We start from the raw sequence: 22,212 nt of genomic DNA, 5'->3' as shown, positions 1-22,212 counted from the left end.
TTAATTAAGTATTTTAATTTTATGCGTCTTTACTTCTACTCCACTACATCTCAGAGGGAAATATTGTACTTTTAACTTCACTACATTTATCTGACATTTGGAGTTACTTTTCAGATCAAGACATTACAAATAAATATATGTAAATATGATGAATTTATAAAATATGATACTGTACAGGAGCCTATATGAAGCAGCATATGGCGTGTTTTTGACAGTAACCAACCTCGGTGGGTCTGGAGGAGCTGCAGCTTTTATTTCTGCACAAACTGCACCTTTTACTGCACATTCACATTAAACCCTTACCAGTAAACTAACTCTCTTCTGTGCCGCTGCCAACTCGTTAGCTCATTAAAACTTACAGCCACTTTCTCTCTCTTGCTTTAACACTGGCTCTGCTTTATTCTTCAAATGCCCATATGCTCTTCAATTTCACCGTTAAATATCAGTAAAAAAACAGGCGCCAACATCCGGTTCTGCAGATTGAAGCCAATGCAGAAGTGTCTTAAAACTTGCATTCTCTCTACTGACCAGCAGGGGGCGACTCCTCTGGTTGTATAGAAGTCTATGAGAAAATGACTCTACTTCTCTCTTGATTTATTCCCTCAGTAAACATTGTAAACATGAGTTTATGGTCTCAATCTCTAGTTTCAAGTCTTCTTCAATACAGCATGATGTTCATTTAGTAAATGATGCTCCATTTAGAGTCAAACAGACAAACAGACCATAAAGGAGGGTATGATTTAGGGGCGGGGCTACACAGTGATTGACAGGTCTCTGCCAGAGACGTATACACTATGGTTGCAACCTCACCAAATTCTACACGCTACACCTTTAGGTTAAAGATATGCAGAGCAAAGCATGTTGAGCAGGTGAAAGAGAAATGTATGTAATCATGTGACAATAACAATAAATTCATATGAAGTTTTGTTTTCCTAACATATCTTATGACATTTAAAAGCATCTTTAACTTTGCTTCAAAACCCTGTATATCTCTGCCCAGGTTTCTGTATGGAGGACTGATCTGTACTGGTCTGCCAGTCTTCCAGCATCAGCCAATCAGAGTCCCCGGATGCTTCTGTGTGTCCAGCTGGACTCGGATGGACCCGCCTCTCTCTTGACTTGGACTAACAAAAAGAGGGGACGAGTGTTTGCAAACTGGACGGTGGGGAAAACAGTCAATGAGACGTTCAGGTGCAGAGGACTCAGCCTCGTCTTCAGAGGGACTGCAGAGACGTTTCTCACCTGACAAAACATGTCGGTTTGAATCAAAAAGGAGAGTTATGAACTTGATTTGCAAAATTTCCCCGAAGCTACTGAACTGGACTTTTAAAACACACAATGCACTGGTCGATTTGTACAACTGTTGTTTGCTGCCGTTTCCTTGTTTTTCCTTTTCCATGCTGTCAAAAAGAGGGTTTATGGATTAAAAGTTGCCCTCAGGAGAGATGTACACACCGAGGCAGGGCAGCAGAGCATCGGGACAGTCGAGGCGTTTAGGACAGTTGGAGGACATGTGATCTTTTTTGGGTGTCCTCATTTGTTTTTTTCTGCCGGGAAATAACTCAATTTTAACGTTAGCTACAATACTAATGTATTTCAAATGTATGTTGAGACATATCGGACATAAAAATCGACTCAAGACTCAATTCTATTTCTCTATTTTTGCTTGTTTGACGCAGACGGATTTGATAAAATCTTAACAACCTCTCATCTTAAAGTTTATACTTAAACATTCTCCACCTTTGGGTGTTTTGTTTGTGTTTTAGGCTTGATTTTAAGACCAGATCAACACTTAATTTCCCTCAAGGAATTTAGTTCAACAGTAAGATTTCTATTTAGCTAGAGGGGGTATTAAGTAGGGAGAGATGTATCCCAGAATGCCCCTTGACAACCTTTAGATGGGTGCTGTTGTTTTAAATCTTATGAACACTGAGCTGCCATAGCACCACATGTCCTGGAGCTGCAATGCATTCTGGTCAATTGAGGCTCCTGTTGGTAGATTCTTTTTTTTAAACTGTTGCTCTTACATGACAGGATTTCCACACATATAGTTGGCGTTTACATACACCAAAAATACACCAAAGAAAAAATAAATGCAATTTACAAAACAAATAGCTGATTTTAACAATGTTTTATTCCAAATAGCTCTGTGGAATTGAAAGCAAAACAATGCAAAAAATAAAAGATGTCACTTCTTTATAATATTAAGATGATAAAAATGATTTTATTTTAGGTTCTTTCATCATCGACGTCCTTATGATTAATGCACTTAGAACTAAGTCTTAGAACAAAAAAATAAAAGCTTCTACATTTTTTTTATTTAAACAGAAGAGGGTTTTGCAAATAAAATTCAAAACTAATGCACCATTTTTTTTCTGAATTTGGTGTTTCTGTGCTGGGAGTTTATCAGCCTCATTTACCCACAATGCCCTGCCTCAGAGTGTGTATATCTGCCGTGACTCATCTCTACCTGTCAGTTTTATTTGTTGACATGCCCAGGTGTATTCTTCTGAAGCTGACTACTGGCTCAGTGTTTTCAGTAAAAAAAAAAAAAAAAAAAAAGAAGAAGAAAAATAAAAACAGGTGTGTGTGGCATCGTATTTATTTTTTCATTTGAATATTTCAATAATATTGATATTGCAGTCTGAACATGTTTCAAGCTTTCATAATGATATTATAATAAGAAAAAAGAAATACAATAAAAGGCAGGATTTTAGAATTATTGAGCGCGAGAAAATACCTTTAAGTTTTCTGGATTTATTTAACATTTATTTTGTCTTTCATATTTTATTTCCAAACATCGTCTATGTATCTTCTGAATATACATTTAAGGTCAAACTTACTTCCCGAAGCTCTCAACCACATGTCATGGCCTTGCTCGGTGTATACGGAGATGCTCCGTTGTCATGGAGATCGTTTTGCCATCATGTGACTGATGAATGGATGAACAAGTCTATACTTAGGTCACTGTGATAACTATCTCCATGGCAACTGAACACATGCAGCATTATGCGGTTGAAAGCTTCAGGAACAACAAGAAAGTTGGACTTTGTGATGAGATTTTTTTTTTTGTCTTGTTGCTTTTTCTGAAGTCAAGAATGAACATTTACGTTTAACGTTCGAAACTTTGACGCAACTCAATCCTCAGATACTTAAATCAGGTTATTAATTGTTTTTTTTGTAGAAAGATCTGTAAAATGTGGAGATACAAGGACTCACTATCAATAATAATAATCCTTGCTTTATTTATTGGCCTTAAAATAGACAATTTTTTATATATTTAGTTTAAGAGATACTGAAGTCTGATGTAAAAACAGCGTCTTTAATGTGTAAATTAAAGAAAACGACATAATCGATTAATTGATAATCCAAAAGGTAGTTGATTTTTTTAATTGGCTAATCAATTCAGCTGAAATACCTCTTTAATGTTAACGAACCTGTCTATGTAAGTGAATGCAACACTATCTGAGTTAACATTGTATTAGATGCTTAGCCATTTCTGCATGATGGAGGCATAGAAACTGTCTAATTTCTTTAACTGCAGCCGTTCACTTTGAAATGTTTAAGGCTGAATATTCTCCAGCTGGTGCTCTGGCTGAAGCTGGAGAGTATGAAGCTTGTTAAATGTAAAAATTCTGAAAAATAATTGTGAGATATCCCAGTTAAATTATGCAGTTCTTTCTCTCTGAGTCTCTCCACAGAGGTGCCTGGGGAGACGGTGATAGACCGTATCTGCATCCTCCACCACTAACTACAGCACACTTGAGGTGAAGAGGGACAAAGTGCTTTATAGCTAAAAGCACGACTCTCGTTTCCAAAGCACTTTAAAAAAACAAAAAAAAACTCGTAGTGATGCAAAGAGGCCGAAAACAGTCACGACTATATGGTGAAGAAGGTCAAGTGCACTCTATATGAAGATGGGGCCATGCATGCATTGTGGAAGTGAAATGAGTCACAGGGACTGATCCAATGAGAAGGTTTGATTCATCTCAGCAAAAAAGGAATAACAAAACACACTGTTTCAAGTTAGACTTTTATTTTGAAGGTCAATTCTTTGGATGTTTGGACCAAATGCCAAAGAGCCTTTTAAGGGTCAAGCTCCTATCATGCAGGTTTGTGTTAAATAACGATATGATTCAATACACACCAGCTTGCATACCACACGCCTCTACATGTATGAACCAGTGTCAGAATGTCTACATGCTGTACTTAAGTACAAATTTGAGGTACTTGTACTTTACTTGAGTCTTTTCCTTTCATGTGATTCTATACTTCTTCTCCACTACATCTCAGAGAGAACACTGTACATTTTTACTCCTCTACATTTATTTGACAGCATTAGTTACTTTACAAATGAAGATTATGACACACAAAATATAGGACAATATAGGAATATATAATAGTTTTTAAGATGTTTTGTTAAACGACCCAACGGTTTATACAAGTACGGTTGAAACGATTAGTCAATTGACAGAAAATGAATGGCTTATGGTCATTTTTCATGGTTCCAGTTTCCCAAATGTGAGGATTTGCTCTCCTTTTTTTAAAATTTAGTAATAATTTTGAGGTTTGGACTGTTGGTCAAACAAAACCAACATTATGACGTCACTTTGGACTGTTTGTGGCGGCATTTCTCACGACTTTCCCTATTTATTTATTTTTACAAACCAAACAATCAATGATTAATGAAGCAAATAATAGGCAGATTAATCCATAATGTACATACAGTACCAGTCAAAAGTTTGGACTTGTGTTCCTTCATAGTTTGGATGTCTTCAATATTAATCTACAATGTATAAAAACACATATTACATATTAATCAGTTTATAGTTTAAAATGAGCTCCAGCACAGCAACTAAAACATTAAAATCCATCAATGTATGAGTAATGAAAATGTAAATGATATTATATCCAACATTTTCCTGGTTATATATATATATATATATATATATTTATATAGTATTTTTACACTATGGTATGAGTACTGTTATTAAGGCTCAGTGAAGAATCTGAAATACTTCCTCCACAAGTGGAAACCACGTGCAACAAGTATGGATTTGTGTTTTCATACATATATATTTATCTACACAGGTAACTACAGGTAATAACAGGCCAATAACATGCAGTGTTGCAGCATCACAGTGCTTTAGAATAAACGTGTAATCCGTTTACACTGGCTCTTTTCACAAATGAGAGGTTTTTCTCTCTTTTTAGTTAATGTTAATGTATAAAATGATAAGAGTAGGGGGACTCTTTCCTGGTTATACTTACATACTATATATATATATATACTATTTTTACACTATGGTATGAATACTGTTATTAAGGCTCAGTGAAGAATCTGAAATACAAGTGGGAAGTATTGATTTGTGTTTTCATACATATATATTTATCTACACAGGTAATTAACATGTCATTAACATGCAGTGTAGAATACACGTGTGATCCCTTTACAGTGGCTTTACACACATAAGGGGCTGCTCCTCACAATGAAAACATGGGACAGTTCAAACAGGTCACATTGAGCCACCCTCAGCTCATTGATCAGCCCGGCTGTCGCTCTTATTCTAATCGAACTGCCCTCCATCTTCCCATTGGTCATCAGGGCCGTCAATAACAGCGCTCTCGCAATCTCGACACCCCATTGGTCGAGCCGTCATCCCGCCCCCGAGTGACGTTTTTAAATCCCGCGCCGCCATTGGCTGCCACCCGCGTCACTCAACGCGCAACCGCCCGCTGATTGGTGCAGCCGCTTCGGGGGCGGGGTTTCCTCCACGGGGCTCTTGTCTTCAAGGCTCACTGGAGAGCGAATGTCGTCATGAGCGGTGGGTAGGAATTAAAACATTACTGTTTATATTACATTCTCCTTCGTTAAACATTGTTTTTTTTGCTTTGGACAGGATCTCGTTCACCTTCACGTGGTACGAATACATGTGTTTTATACAGCTGGTGCGCGCATTTGTGTGAATCAAAATAAGAAAAATCCACTTCCGGGAAAAAGGGGGCTGATCCAAAGAGAGTTTGACGTGCTAGCTGCGTTAGCTTAGCCGCACGTACGAGGGCTAGCCGGGGCTCTGTGCTGCGGGTTTCTCGTGCATCTTCCCCGCACACATGTCCCACAATAACCCAGTAACATGCTCCCATCATGGCTCGTTTATAAGCACAAACTTAAGCTGCATTTGGGGCTGTAATTAGCTTAAGCTAGCTGCTAGCTGCTAGCCGCTCCAGTCTCAACACCAGTGAGCGCTGGTGCAGCTAGTTAGCTTAGCAGGCTAACTAGCAGCTAGCTGGTTTGTACCTGAGCAGTGCTGCAGATGGCGGCGCTGCTGTGAGGCCTCAGTGTGTTTTTATACATGTGTGTATTACTGGATGGAGTACTTTGGAGGTTTTGCACAAGTTAAAGTTGCAGTAGTACACTGTAGGAATACTCTGCTGCAGGTACAAGTACATCAGTACACAAGTACATATGCATAAGTTTAGTTTATGTCCCTGCATTGTGATTATTGGTGCATGTACAGTAGCAGTCAAAAGTTTACACACACCTCCTCATTCAATGTTTTTTCTTTATTTTTTCTACATTGTAGATTAATATTGAAGACATCCAAACTATGAAGGAACACATATGGAATTATGTGGTAAACAAACAAATGCTCAACAAACCAGAATATGTTTTATATTTTATATTCTTCAAAGTAGTTGAATGAGAAGGTGTGTCCAAACTTTTGACTGCTACTGTAAATAAGCAAATGAGCAAAAAAACCAGTAAAGAATCCACAAAACTGAAATATTATATATACATATATACAGACAGAATAACTATTATTGCACAGTGTATTTGTATTGTATTGCACAGGTTTTTAGTGTCATGTCGTGGTCTACTGGGAGCAGTAGTATATATGTAATATGCACAGAGAGTAGAAAAAAATTATAAATGTTAGATAACACCTTGGATAAACTGAATGACAATATAAAGTACACTACCAGTCAAAAGTTTGGACACACCTTCTCATTCAATGGTTTTTTTTTTTTTTTATTTTTTTCTACATTGTAGATTAATATTGAAGACATCCAAACTATGAAGGAACACATATGGAATTATGTGGTAAACAAACAAATGCTCAACAAACCAGAATATGTTTTATATTTTACATTCTTCAAAGTAGTTGAATGAGAAGGTGTGTCCAAACTTTTGACTGGTACTGTATGTGTGTTTATTGCTTTATCTTTGGTAGCTGTAAGGGTGGAGCTCATTTGAACTACTTTAAGATAAAATAAAATAATCCTTTTAGATTAGATTCAACTGTATTGTCAGAGTACTAGTACTAGGACAACGAAATGCAGTTTTAGCATCTAACCCGAAGTGCAAAAAGAAGCAGTAAAGGTGCAGTGCAATGTGCTGGATAAATAACAGTATAAATAATAATAAAAATAACAGTATGAGTAGTATAACTTTATTAGTCCCGCAGCGGGGAAATGTACAGGATTACAGCAGCATAGATATAGTGCAAACAAGGTACATAGTAAAAAAACAAACTTTTTATTTATTATTTATTTTAAATAAGTAAATAAGAAAAATAAAAATCCACAATAACTAAAAAAATATAGAATTATTATAGTACTGCTGGGTAGCTTAATCCATAAAATAAGATAAAATAAAATAATCCTTTATTAGTCCCGCAGCGGGGACATTTACAGGATAACAGCAGCATAGATATAGTGCAAACAAGGTTCATAGTAAAAAAAAAAAAAACAACAAATTATTATTATAAATTATAAATAAGCAATATCCACTTCAGTGTCTCCATTGTATGCAGCTGTGTACTTCTGTTCCACTACATCTCAGAGGGAAATATAGTACATTTTAGATCCACCACTTTTGTGTGACCGCTTTAGTTACATGTCAAATGACAGTCTTCATACCGTTACTGACCATGCATCTGCAGATGTGGTGATTTTGAGCGGAAGGATGTGGGTTTGAGATAAATGAACTATTTAAAAATACATCATTGCATCGTTGAAAACAGGGCTGTGTTTCTGAGCTCGAGATGAGTGGTTCTCACAGCACGTTGCAAACATACGATCAACTTATAAAATATGATGTATTGCTGTGGATTAAACTACCCAGCAGTATATAAAGGAGACAAGATTAGAACAACTATTACATCTACAGCAGTAAAATGCCACATACACATTAATGCAGCTTTAATATTATTATAACACTGACAGGGAATTTCCTGCACACTGAATACTTGTGCTTTTGATACGTAAATGTTACTTCTAATACTTGCATACTTTTACTGAAATACGGATTTGAATGCTGGACTTTTACTCATTATAATAAACCTTGTGGTATTAGTATTTTGACTTAATTAAAGGGTCTGAATACTTTTTCCACCACTGCCAAAAATGATAATCTCTCTTAGGCAAGAGAGATTAGTCACTCAGCATGCTGTGGTATATCTGTGTGAAAGGTTTCAGTACCATGATCCATAGCTGCTTTTATTATATTTATATTAATGATGCATGAAGCTCTAACAGAGGAAACAGTTCCTGTTTGGTCTGCTGATCAGCAGCCACAAAACAGGAGTTTATTCTCTGTCAGAGTAAAGTTCAGTATTGACAGATGAGGTGGCAGAACAGTTGATGTTGTGGTTTAGAGTCTTTTGTTTTGAAGGCATAACAACCAACTCATGTTTTGAATTATCTATGTATGACTGCGGTTGTAAAGAAGCCACAGTCTTTTTTGCTTTTCAAGTATTACCGTTACATGGTACGATTACATTGGAGTCACATGTGTTTTACTACTGAAGAAATACTTTGCAATATTTTGCAATCAGTCAAAGATGAAAAGTTCTGTCCAATGATTTATAAAATCCCAATTTAGAAATCCAAACAAAGATGGTATTTGTAAGTAACATGTCCTTGCACAGTTTGCACTTAACAAAGCAAACGGTAAATGTTCTATTATGAGTTATATTTGTCTATGTTGATGTGCCTTTCTATTATTTGAAAGTTGTTCTTGTGGTGTTCAAGGCGAACACGGATGCAGCTGTCTTTCCTGTCTTGTGGCCGAAAACATATTTTCATATCAGATTGTCAGAATAGTCTTCGAGGTTTCTGGAAATACTCTCAGAACAGCTGAAAATATTGCTTTAAAATCTTGTGTGTTGTTTTTCTTTTTTAAATTTGCAAGGTCTTTTTTTATAGATTAAATAGAAAAAACTACAAACGCTTCACTCTGTGTCTGAAATGTAATGGTAATGCTCTGCTGTTGGAGGCACAAACTGCTCTTCTTAATTGCTCATCAGTGCAATAATGAAATCAGCGTCTCTGGCAGTTAACAATGCATCTCCGATGAATCAGTCTTTTTTCCCAGCTGCCTTTGCACTTCTCTCTTGTTTTTGCTGGTTGGCCAGAGCAGCGCTCTGTGGCTGTCTTGTGGTTTCGTGTCACCTGCTGTTTGATTTCAAGTTTGTGCCAGCGGACGTGCCTTTAGCTCAACTGTAATGTACTGAAATCTACGGCAAATATTCATATTTCACTTTGTTTACACATTCATGAATGATGACATATGTTGAGTTAAACTTGTAAGATCCCTCCAAGCACGTCTGCTGCATAAAAACACAAATGAAAACTCTTTTTGGAGGCTGCAGCAGACGCAGAATGACTCACTTTAAATTTGTCTTTGGCACTTTAATTTATTTCAGTGTATAAATTTAAATCAGAATTGTATTTCTTGCAGAAGCTGTGTTAAAAATCTTTAACAGCCTCAAACTATTTTGGTCATTAGGCTGCATTGCCTGCAATTCAAGGTTTAGCCTGCTTTTAAACTATTAGGCATCCTGTCCCAAATGTACTTATGTTAACTGTCTAAACAGAAATAGAATACGCTCAATAAATTTAGTCTTTTTGTCACTTAATGACTACAGTCCAATAGTGCATTTCTTTGCTTACACAACATCTCAACTGTTATCAGTATTTTGATATTTGTTGGTCAAAGATTGTTTACTTTAAGGGCCAAACACAACAGCTGTCATGTCCATCAGCTGACTTCACGAAAACCTGCTTACTAGATTGATAATTCGTCAAAAGGATGTCAGTTGCTTTTCATGAGCTTTTGCACAAGATCCAAATTCTTCAGTTGTTTTGAAAATGTTTCTAACACAATTTGTTGTTTTTGATATTTAAATGTGTGTGCAATCATGATGTTGATTTTCAAACCATCAAAAATAACAAAAAAATGTTAGCTTTTTCAAACATAGTACTACTTAATGCATCAAACAGATCTGTGTACCTGGTCAGTTTATAACATTTCAAAATACTATATAAATAGAAACGCTGTCTTAAAGGAGCTTATGAGTGTTTTTACAGTTTGTAGCGCCATCAACCTTTTCTGTGTCACTGTTGACTTTTTACAAAAGTGTGATTTTATACAATTATTTTTCTTTCCTCTCCAGACAGCTGTTCTGGTGTAAAAAAACAACTAAATAATTCATCACTGTGTTAGGTAGTTACTCCTTTTTTTAATTTTTGCATTGTAATGAAGTTAAAACTACAAAATTGAAAGTATGCATTGAGTTAATGAAGTAAGCTTATGAAATAAAGAAAGACAACATTAAAGACGTGGTTATATTTACTTAAACACAACCATCAGGCTATTAAAAGCAACTTTCAAGTGTCTGTGAGTTGATTTTTCAAAGGATATATGACACTGAAATATTAAAAAAAACATGGTAAACTTTGGAAAATGATTAGCAGCCACTGTATTCGTGACCTATTTGTGACGTCTTAATGGGGCTGCAAAACATCACAATGGTCCTTTAAAGGTTAAACATTGAATTATAGAGGGAAACTTTTTTTTACTGAAACCTCTGGCATTCTTTTTTGCTTTCAGATTTGTCAGTTATACTCCACGATATTTGCAATCGCATGCACCAATTAGCGTAATTAACATGAATTACAACGAGACAATACACAGCTTGTCTTTCTCAGATCTGTTTCTGTTTTGTAGGGATGTCCTTGAACAGCCTAAACACTGGAAATAGACGCTTCAGGCAGCCTGAATGTGACTCCTGATTGTGTCTGTGTGTCTTTTCCAGAACAACAGGACAGTATGGCCACCACTGTTGCTGTCAGTCCCAGTGAATACCTCCAGCCCTCCAACGCTTCCTCACAAGTGAGTAACGAGCCAGACCGCCGCCGTGTCCCGCTACCCTCTGCACTCTGGTTGCCCTCTCCTTGACCCCATCGTCTCCGTTAACCCGCGATGCGTTCATGGCGCTGCACGCTGGAAGGCACGTTTTTGTGCCATGAACGTACCGAGCAACCGATTCTCCCGTTTTTTTAAAAGATTAATGAACTTCTCTTTGACAAAATGAAGTATCAATTTTGAATCAGTGAGTCTTCTCCCTGCCGTTGAAAGCAGTCATGGGTTTGTCGTTGATGAATTTGCATTCCTTCAATTAAATGTGACTAAAACAAAGAACATGAATATTGTTTTCAGACATCAGCGCCCTTAGAGCACTATCACCAAGGGACGGTCATTTTGGGGATTTTTAGTGATAACAATCTGAATTTTAATCGTAACACTGAGTTGCTGTGTAAGAAGGGGCTGCAGTGTTTGTTCTGCCTCCAAGACAAGACCTTCGTGATTCTATTTTATAGATCCTAAATTAAGTTTGCTTTTTCTTTGATCCTCAGCATCAATGCCAAAAATGAACTTTCCAGCAGACTAAAAGTGAACAGCCAGATCCTGTGTGTTCAGCAGAGTGTGCTATCTGATCTGTTTAATTGACAGGTATAGATATAGATATGTCTATACTCTCTTATGTGTGGTAATATGCCTTTCTGTAAAACCAATTACCCCTCTGAAGACAAAAAATAAGTTTATAATCATTAAAATATTGCCACACATTATTATATACTTTTTGAAATACTGCAGCAAAAGGTCTTCTTTTCAAAAATATAGTGATACTTGATTGAGAATGTCGGTATCACCCAGTCTGATCACAATTATTAGACTGGCTCTTTTCTTATCCAAGGTGATTCCTCACGTACATAAAGTGGCCCTTTGTTTATAAAAGTTGTATTAATATCGCTGAAGTATCTATAATCACACACAAGTACAACACAAGAGTTCAAAAGCTTTGCAGGTGGAAACATCTACTACATCACATGTTCAGTATTTTAGCTTCTTATCTAACCTGAGTTCTCTCTTAGTGCCTGACTGTTTCTGTTCAGGCTGGTTTTAAAGCAGTCTGTTTGTGATTTATCTGAGTGTTCTTGTGTCTTTGTCTCCCTTCAGGACGCCCAGCCCTCCCCTCTGGCCCTCTTGGCCGCCACCTGCAGTAAGATCGGCCCTCCTGCTGCTCAGGCTCCCATCGCCTCCCCTCCAGCTCAGCCGCAGCCTCGCCGGCTCCTCCCCATAAAGCCGGCCCCCATCGCCCCCGCTCCACCCAAGAACCTGGGTTTCCTCTCCGCCAAGGGCAATGTGATCCAGCTGCCCGCCGGCCTCGGCTCCACGGCCCCCGGCAGCCCCATCGTGCTCACCATCCAGCAGAGCCCGGCCCGCACCAACACCTCGGCCCCCGGCAACATCCAGTACCAGATGATGCCGCAGATCCAAGGTGCCCAGACCATCCAGATGATGCCACAGGGAGGTCAGATCCAACTCATCCCCGGCACCAACCAGGCCATCATCACCACGCCCATGAGCGTACCGGGCCCCATGGCCGCCACGGCTCCGGTCACACCGCAGAAGACCGTCGCCATCAAGCCCTCCCCAAAGTCGCGCAAGCCAAACAACTCTGCTGCAAACATGGTGCAGCTGCCCGGCGGGATCACGCTGCCGTTCAACGTGGCGACCGGAGAGGTGGGCGGGACTCAGTACATCACGGAGACGGCGGTCGCCCCTCCCAAAGCAGGGAAGGGAGCGCGGGGGAGGAAGAAGAAAGTGGTTCTGGCTGCTTATCCTCAGCCTCCTGCACAGGCGGCCTCTCCACCCCCGGAGCAGATGGAGACCATCCTGATAGAAGCTGGAGACAACATCATTCAGGTACATCTGGCAGAAAAACACTGAGAGTAACAGAATGCACACTTTTAGTTATGTATTCCACATTTTGGCCCATCCTGCGTTACAAATATCAACGGCTGTGTTTAAAAATCTCAGTGACAGCCTGACCTTTGTATGTTTTTGCAAACACAAGGTTCATCCTTGACCTCGAAACACAGACAGTATCTGTGATTAAAATATTCTAACCTCAAGGTTCACTCACTTCTGAGAGAATTTGCATTCAGCCAACAGTTAAATGTTGATGGAGCTTATCGACTGTAAGATTTAGTAGAAAGCGCCTGAAAAAGCCGATCTGTGGAGCCTGAAGTTGTAATACATTTTTTGGTTTGTTTTGTCGACAAACAGTTCTTAACAGTTATTGCATTTATAATGAAATAAAACGGATACAATAGTTTCGCTAAATCACTTTTATTAGGCAAATAAAATAAAGTGCAAAATATTTTTCAGGGCGGGTAATTGGCAGGTTGCTGCCTTATGGCAACAGTAAGCAAATGTGGAAAGTCCCATGAGATCTAATTTCCCAATTTACTTCAACAATTTTCAATGAATATCATTAATTCCATGAAGCTGCATCAACATGTTTTTCAATCAAATTCACATCACATTTTACATTCTGAGCCAGTTTCACCCCTTTTGCTGAAGTTGAAGAAGAAAAGGAACACGGCACACTTTGTGTAGTCCCCTCTTGACTGGACTACTGGACAACTGTTGGTGTTATTTATAATCCAGATAAACAAAACAGTTACAAAATGTTCTAAAAAAGTATGTATTGTATTATTTCCCTTCTAAATTTAATCAAAAGTTCCTGTGTAAGTCAATTGAACACAAATCACTTCCATATTTAGATCATAGTTGCCACGTAGCAAGAATTTCCTTTTACCATTAATAAAAAAAGTATCCCATTTAAACTATCGTATTACTGCTGTTCAGTAAAAGTGAGACAAAGAAAATGGTGTGCGAGCTACGAACATGCACAAATGTGTTTATGCCCAATGCGCTGTTCGTTGTATTATTAACCGAATCTCTTCCCTTTTATTTATGTTCACACCGCTCCACTGGCTAGATGGCTCACACCTGAACGTCACAGAGTAACCTCTCCTGTCTCTGCTTACAGGCCGGTAACAACCTCCTGATCGTGCAGAGTCCCGGGCAGCCTGCTATGGTGCAGCAGGTGCAGCTGGTCCAGTCCAAACCGGAGTCCCAGGTGGTCCAGATCCCCCAGCAGGCCCTGAAGGTGGTGCAGGCCGCCTCCGCCACATTACCGACCGTCCCACAGAGACAGTCGGTGCCCTCGAGCCTGCAGGTCACTCAGGCCGAGCCAACACCAACACAGGTATACATTCACACAAACGCATCAATGACCTCTGACTCAAAGCTGCTGTGAAACCACTCGTAGCAATGCTAACGCTAAGTCGCTTCACATGGAACTTGCATTCAATCATTTTATTTATAGTAAATAAAACAAATTCACAATAATTCAAAAGAAAAGGTACACTTAGTATTTATTTTGTGTTTTTTCTAATAATAATAATAATCCAGTATAATAATCCTGCAGTGCTTTAGATGTTTAAGATAGATTTAGTGCTCTTATTCTTTTAGATATGTATCCATGCTAGCAGCCTTCCTCTGACTTTTCCTCTAGTGCTGTCATCGGGTTAAGGATTACATTAGTTGAATACTTGTTTTTTGACCAAATACCTGAAAAACAACACTGGACTTTGTGTTTAGAGCTAAATATCAAATGTTTGCATGCTTATACTGAAAAGATTTGAACGCGGTAAACATTCAACCTACATCAGCATGTTAGCATCTTTGTTGATAGCATGCTAGTATGCGGACGTTAGCAGCAGCAACATATTGAGCTGCTACTAAAGCAGAGTCTTACTTTTGTTTGACTGATTAAGGAGGAAGACCAGGATAAAAAAAAAAGTTTCAATGGAAAAGCTTTATTTATAAAATATCATGAGAAAGGGGACAGTCCATAAATATTTGCTATTTCTATTCAAGCTTTCCATTTTCTTTTTTATTTGAGATAAAAAAAAAAAATCCCTTTATTCACTTTTTTATTGATTTAAAAAAATATATCTTGATAACATTTAATTTTGGCCAAATCCTAAAACCAGAGCAAAAATACCTACGTATTTAATTATTGCAGTTTCTCTCCATATGATACAGTGATGTTAAGCACAAGCTCCAGTCACACAGTTGAAATAAAACTTCTTCCCCTCAGATCCTTTTCAAAACAGCATCCGGTGAGTGGCAGTCTGTTCAGATCCAGGACTCCGTCTCCACGACAACGACCCCCACCACTTCGGTCGCCACCGTCTCCACCTCGCCGCCGGCCGGCATCAAGAGGACGCAGTTGGGGGGGCGGAAGGAACGGACTCTCGCCAAAATCGCTCCCGCGGGGGGGATGATATCGTTGAACACGCCGCAGCTCTCCTCGACGACGCAGGCGGTGCAGACGATCAGCATCAACGGCGTCCAAGTGCAGGGAGTTCCTGTCACCATCACCAACGCGGGGGGTGAGTGGAGGCTGGTTTGCTTCGTATTCTGTTGGTTGTCAATAACAAGGATCATAAAGCACAAAGTACAAGGCAGCGTCAACATTTTTATTTTATTTATATGGAATAGAGGACAGAATTACTTCATTTTCTCTGGAAATGGGTAATAAACTGGGACCAGGACCTCATCATAATAACGGTAACTGAATAAAGTGACCGTACGTAGGATTTTCTGACTCAAAAAAGTGGATTTATAAATAGAATACTTGATTAAATCCCATTTGTAGAAGTCACACATGAATCACAAAACAAGAACAACATAATGACATTATGACATTTTTTTGAAATAATTGAATCAATTTAGACATATTATTTGGTCCTATAAACCCTAAGTAATTTCACCAAACGCAAAAATTGATTTTAGTTAGTGCCGAACCATAGAGTGCAAAATCTGCAGAAAATATTTGCCATGAAGATGAGATGATTGAAGATATTTTGAGTCTTGTTAACGGCCGACATCATGTTGATTTTTTTCCGCAACCTATGACCAGAAGTAACCATATTTGGAATGTGGAGGCGTGATCTAGAGACGCCGTATACGTCTCTGTTAGCGACCTGTCAATCACAGTAGCCCCGCCCTAAAGCATACCCTGCTTTATGGTCTGTTTGACTCTAAATGGAGCATCATTTACTAAATGAACATCATGCTGTATTGAAGAAGACTTGAAACTAGAACTGGTCATTATGTTAATGTTACCATACATCCTTTCAGTCCACTCTGACTCATGGCAATCAGCCGGTCGTCTAATTAGATTATTTTAGAGGAGTTTGGCCGGAGCCCTTGTGTTGTCTCTTAACAGAGTCTCTGTCTTCTGTGTTTGTCAGGTCAGCAGCACCTGACGGTGCAGACGATGCAGGGCGGAGGGCTCCAGCTGGCAGCGACGCCGGGCCAGCAGGCCATCCAGGTGGACCAGACCCTGACCCTGGAGCTGCAAGGCCAGCCGGGAGAAAAGAAGAGACGCATGGCCTGCACCTGTCCCAACTGTAAAGACGCAGACAAGAGGTGAGTGTGTCAAGTCAACAAATAAAGAAATACATATCACACTATTACATTGTTACTTGCCAAGGTTATTTTTTGGCTAATGTGCTAAGTGAAACATTCAATTAAAAGGTATCATGCCAGATTTTCAGTTAATTGTTTAAATCTCAAATTAGTGACCTACTCTTAGACATTTTGAGAACTTTGTGTAAGAATTAAAAGCCTTTTTTTGCAGTAAACATAGAGATACGGCTGTTTGCATTGACAGTAAAAAAACAAAACTGTGCAAGTCTCTCTCTTCGTAGATACTTTATGTACTTTATTAATAAAGTTTCTGCTCCTGAAAATCAAAAGTTATTTTATGAACTGAACAATTTGTGATGCATTTAGATCTGCTTTGATTCTAAATTTAATGCTGTCAGCTGATACTTTTGAATGCACTGTTGAAACCTGTCTCACTGTGTGTGTGTGTGTGTGTGTGTGTGTGTGTGTGTGTGTGTGTGTGTGTGTGTGTGTGTGTGTGTGTGTGTGTGTGTGTGTGTGTGTGTGTGTGTGTGTGTGTGTGTGTGTGTGTGTGTGTGTGTGTGTGTGTGTGTCTGCAGACCCGGGGAGGTGGGGAAGAGGAAGCACATCTGTCACGTCCCCGGCTGCGAGAAGACGTTCAGGAAAACGTCGCTGCTCAGAGCTCACGTCCGGCTGCACACCGGCGAGAGGCCCTTCGTCTGCAACTGGGTTTTCTGTGGGAAACGTTTCACACGCAGCGACGAGCTGCAGCGGCACGCCAGAACGCACACAGGTCTGTCTGCAGGAAATACAGAAACACACACACACACACACACACACACACACACACATGGAGTACTTCTGGGTGAGTTTCACTGCAAAATGGAACAAGATCCTCTTAACACTCAAACTAAAGCAAAGATGAATAAGAAGGAGTGAAGTAAAAAGATACAAATTAGGTCGTTTTAACCACTAAACAAACAGGAAATGAAGAATTTAAGTAGAGGAAGTGATGTTATATATTTTTGGATGAACACATTTGAAGTCATAGTTTTTTATCAGAGCCTGTTGGTGAAATCGGCCTAAATTATCTTATGTATCTCGGTATTGGCATATACTGTATGTTGGCCGTTAATTAATAAAGTAATTGGGACTGTAATGCCAAAGATATGCAAGGAAATGCTATATTGTATTGTCAGTGTATATTCCCAAACTGTGAAGTGTTGTACTCGATATTAGCCTCACAAATCCGGCATCAGTTGGGCTTAATTTTTATGAGAATTAGTTTGAAGTTTGAGTAAAATACAGAGCTTAACTAAAGATAAAAAGAGAGTTGGTCTGTGTGTTATTATAGTCAAAGTTTTGCAAGAACAATAAGACACCCAAATCAGTTTAGAATGCTATTTTAATGCTACTGCTTTCTGTGTGCAATGAAGAAAGCATTTGATTGCACTCTTAAAAAAAAAAAAAGAAGGCATATCTGAAAATTCTGAGCCTTTTTCTCCAGAAGAAATAGGTTAAAAGAGTTAAGTTAAAAGACTGTCTGATGGTTTTGGGTGTGTGGAGTGAACTTATCTTGTACTTGCACACACCTAGCATAAAGTACAGAATTTTGGAAAAAGATAACATCACATGATTACGTCCTCAGGTTGAAATTCTTTGCGGTACTTTCTCTTGCAAGTAAAATGATGATACTTATTGATTACTTTAAGATGTAAGATTCACCACATTTTGTATTTGACACTAAAAACATAACCCCGCCCCTTTCTTTTTCTTTTTGTCCCCCACAGGAGACAAACGCTTCGAGTGCAGCCAGTGTCAGAAACGCTTCATGAGGAGCGACCACCTGACGAAGCATTACAAGACTCACATAAACACCAAGAACCTGTGAGCTGCCTGTATGCCGAGCGTATACGCCATACGAACTCTCCTGAACTAAAGACTGTGTTAGAGGAAGGAGGAGCTAAAGGAAAAAGGCACCAAGGGAGTGTCTGAGACTTTTACCCCGTTATGGGAAACGCTCCAAAAACAAGGTCCCTAGACCCCCCCCCTCACTCCTCTAGGACACTGTGTAGCCTGGTGTACAAAGACATCCTTCCTGGTGGACTTCAAACTGATCCAGCAAAATTATTAATAATAGTTTATCTTTGTTTGTTTTTTTTGTTTGTTTTTCCTCTCTGGTCTGAGTGGATTACAGAACCGACGGCGTGAGATGTCGAGGCTTCAGACGCAGATGCTTAACTCTGCTCGCTTATTTATGAACTTCTCTGAACGTACAGAATTAATTCAGACTGCAACACCGAGACCACAGGACTCCAGTCGCGGTTTCCCTCTCTTTTATTTTGTGTTGCTTCCACCAAATCCTGCTTCTTTTTTGTTTCTTGTGGAATATCCGGAGCTCCCAGAAATTGGCTTTCAACACCAAAAAAGGAAATGAAATTCAAACATAATTGTTTTATCATTTGAACAGAAATGTGTTTTACCTCAGTGGTTTGGTAATATTGTTTAAGGTATATGTGTTTTAGCAGGATTTATTACCTGTATACCCCCCCCCCCCACCCCAAAAAAAAAAAAAAAAAAGAATTGGGGACCATTACTTAAAAACTCCACTTACAAGACTTTTGAAAACCTTTTTAGAAGTTGGCTATTTTATAAAGTGTGTGTCTGCATACTATTATACATAATATTAATAATGATAATAAACTATTTATAACATTTTCCATACAATTGTTAGAAATTGATTCGTAGAAAACCTAACATAAAATAAAACAGGAGGCTTAGTGTTTGACAGCAGAAATACAGAGAGGATGTAAAAAGACATTTTTTTATCATATTTGCTATGAGGGTACTGATGAGGATGAGCTATTCCAGAAGAAGGATATCTGATGTTAAATTTTTAGACGCACCTCAGGCTGAGCTCAAGGGGTTTAATGTGCAGAAGTCACTGTGCCTTAAAAGTACCTAAAATCAATTTCTAAACAAACAGGCAAAAAGTGAAAAGCTGCTGAGATTTAAGGCGTATACTAATATCATAGTAAAGATCCTGACTCTTGCTGTAAAATATTCATACAGTCATACATCGAAATTCAACAGCATGAAGGTATGGACAAATTTAGAGGTCGGTAAATGTTACAAAAATATAGTAATTTAGTTTGCTAAACTGAGAAAAGCTAGAATTAACGTCCAAATTTGAATCAAATGTGACTGTCAAACTTGGCAAAGCTGCAATGCAATGCCATGCAATGTTTCAAATGTTGTCTTGTTGACGGTTTATGGAGCGTTACCGAGACAGTTTCTATCAACATTAACGACATTTGCTTTATTCTGAAAGGCTATCCTGAGGCTCTGCAAGTCTCTTATCATTATTAGGTCAAATGTCACAAAGTACAAGCATGTAATTGGAGACTGATAGAGGACCCAGGGTCGTTCCCTGTGGAACACCATAGTATTAAGATAAACCACATAAAAGGCTGTGAAGCTCAAGGTGATGCCGGAAGTCACCTTTTATCAGCTGCTTTGAGGAAGTGTGAGAAATTTTCTGTTGAGGCTCGACAGTTAGGTCTCCTGTGTTTGGCAGATTCAATATTTCTTGCAGACTGCATCGATAAACTGAAGTCTAAGGAGAGTGATGATTTTCAGTTATGATATAAGTATACTGCCTAAAATTTTAAAGAAGTACTGCAAAAAACGTTTCTGGAGAACTTCATTTCCTGTGTTGTCGAAGGGGGCGGGGCTGAGTTGATAACTCTTAAAACAAATCGAAGAAACCTTTTTCAAAAAGTTTGAGAAATAAGGTCACAGAGGTTTATCGAGTCTCCAGGTGCTAAAGATTTAATTCAGTGAAATATTAGCGATCAGCTCGGTGATAAACCAGGTTGCCACATAGTTTGCTATCCATCTTTGATACCACAACGGGTACGGCTACGTCTAGGGCTGGGTATCGAACTACGATATTTACAGTACTGAAATGTGTCTTTATCACCGAGTATTGAGAGGTGTCATCCAGTATTTGTCCAGATTTTATACTCTATGAACTAGTTCTTTTATCACATAGTTACTAATTCAAACCAAAACATTTAGACAGTATTCTCTTTAGTTCTCTAAATGGCTGCGTGTGTTTAGACATTTATTTTTAACTCTGCTTTTATTAAATGAAAATGTTTTTAATGAAAGGTTTGCATTTTCATTGTGGCATATATGTTAGAAAAAAAAACATGTTTATACTTCTCAAAGGTATCAAAAAAAAAAAGTATGATACCCAGCCCTACTTACACTGTGTGTACTAATAAATAAGTAACTAAATTCCAGGGTAACTCTGCTATTCTGCTTTACTCACCGTATCGTTTTGATTTGAGGATTTGAAGCCTATGCATTGCTGTGTGTGTATATGTGATCAGATTTTCTATTATTTGGCCTGACTTGACAATCACGTCCCAAGATATAAAAACAAAAAAATCTTTCTCAGGCCTTTGATAAGTTACTTTGTACATGATTTTTTTTTCTTTCCCAGCTATGTGATAGCTTTAATTCTGAATTAACAATTGAGAGGTTTTTTTTTTTGTTGATATGCAGATGACCAGCGTTAGGCCTACTGTACAGTATTCACACACGTTACTCAAATATCTTTTGCTTTGCAGAAAACATTGTTGCTTATATCGTTTTTTTCTGATTCATAATGAAGATTTGCTGAACATGTCATCAGTCAGTTTGAAGTCTGAACTTGTGCGGGAGTTCATTTTATTCAAAGAAATGCAAAGACTTATTGTTAAATAAGCTTTTATGGTCAAATTAGCATGTTGCCATCAGACAGCAGCAGGTAGCGGCTTCACCTCTGTGTTGTGTTTTAATACTGTGACATACATGTTAAATGGATGGTGACAACATCCAACAACAACTTTGACCAAAAAGCTAAAGTCAGATGTATTTTTTTAAAAGCACTTTGAACCATCAAAGTGCTTCATAGGGGGGCAACAGAAATACGTAAAAAGCTTACATGTAGGTGGCCAATATTTGGTGTATTTTTTTCAAGAATGTGTCTGAAGAACATGCGATGCCATTGAGGATGGATTGGACAGAGCCTGCTCATATTTATGTTTGTACTTCATATCCGAATATGTAAATACAGTGTGTGTCTGGTAGACACAATTAATGTAGGATATTAAAAAACAAACGTTAAGCTGCCTAGTGTTGAGGTTGGTGCGGCCGGCCCTGAAGGAAATGGACTTTGTACAGCCTGTAAGGAATAAAATATAATGTGACATTGTATAGCTTCATTCCTGCTTTGTATAATACTTCTAGATCTTTTTTCTATTGAATTAAAGATGCCTTAGAAAAGCTGCACCCAGTATTTAAAACCTGTGTTTTTGTTTAATTCCAGGTAACAACATTTGTAAAATTCCTTTTGTGTTTTTTTAACTTATGTTACATGCCTATGTAATGTGCACTGATTTAACATCCCAAAGTTTGTAGAATGTAATCTTCATTTTAATGAAATTTAATGAGATTTTCCAAATTTAGACGTTTCTATTGCTTGGTTTCGCCAAATTAAAAGCTTCTTCTTCTTCTTCTTCTCCAGGTCTGTATGTCATATAATG

The 22,212-nt window shown here is 38.4% G+C and overlaps 1 protein-coding gene across 3 annotated transcripts; it reads left to right on the top strand.

Moving 5' to 3' along the window:
- The first annotated feature begins 5,771 nt into the window (after positions 1–5,771).
- Positions 5,772–19,169, top strand: sp2 (sp2 transcription factor). 3 transcript variants are annotated; one of them, XM_054604647.1, is made up of 8 exons: positions 5,772–5,825; positions 11,100–11,176; positions 12,305–13,054; positions 14,187–14,405; positions 15,303–15,597; positions 16,462–16,639; positions 17,218–17,411; positions 18,409–19,169. In XM_054604647.1, the coding sequence occupies exons 1-8, from the start codon at positions 5,819–5,821 to the stop codon at positions 18,507–18,509; spliced, it is 1,821 nt and encodes a 606-aa protein (XP_054460622.1). In that variant the 5' UTR covers positions 5,772–5,818; the 3' UTR covers positions 18,510–19,169. The 3 variants fall into 3 exon arrangements, with proteins under 3 accessions (XP_054460622.1, XP_054460624.1, XP_054460623.1); XM_054604649.1 differs by having other exon boundaries at positions 5,801–5,829; XM_054604648.1 differs by lacking the exon at positions 5,772–5,825 and adding an exon at positions 5,836–5,921.
- The last annotated feature ends 3,043 nt before the right edge of the window (positions 19,170–22,212 follow it).

Source organism: Anoplopoma fimbria, chromosome 9 (genome assembly GCF_027596085.1).
Source record: "Anoplopoma fimbria isolate UVic2021 breed Golden Eagle Sablefish chromosome 9, Afim_UVic_2022, whole genome shotgun sequence".
Taxonomy (NCBI): domain Eukaryota; kingdom Metazoa; phylum Chordata; class Actinopteri; order Perciformes; family Anoplopomatidae; genus Anoplopoma; species Anoplopoma fimbria.
This window is presented reverse-complemented; position numbering and strand designations above follow the sequence as displayed.

Coding starts and splice junctions, on each gene's coding strand:
- sp2 (XM_054604647.1), top strand. Junction 13,055..14,186: donor CTGGAGACAACATCATTCAG/GTACATCTGGCA, acceptor CTCTGCTTACAG/GCCGGTAACAACCTCCTGAT. Junction 17,412..18,408: donor GCACGCCAGAACGCACACAG/GTCTGTCTGCAG, acceptor TGTCCCCCACAG/GAGACAAACGCTTCGAGTGC.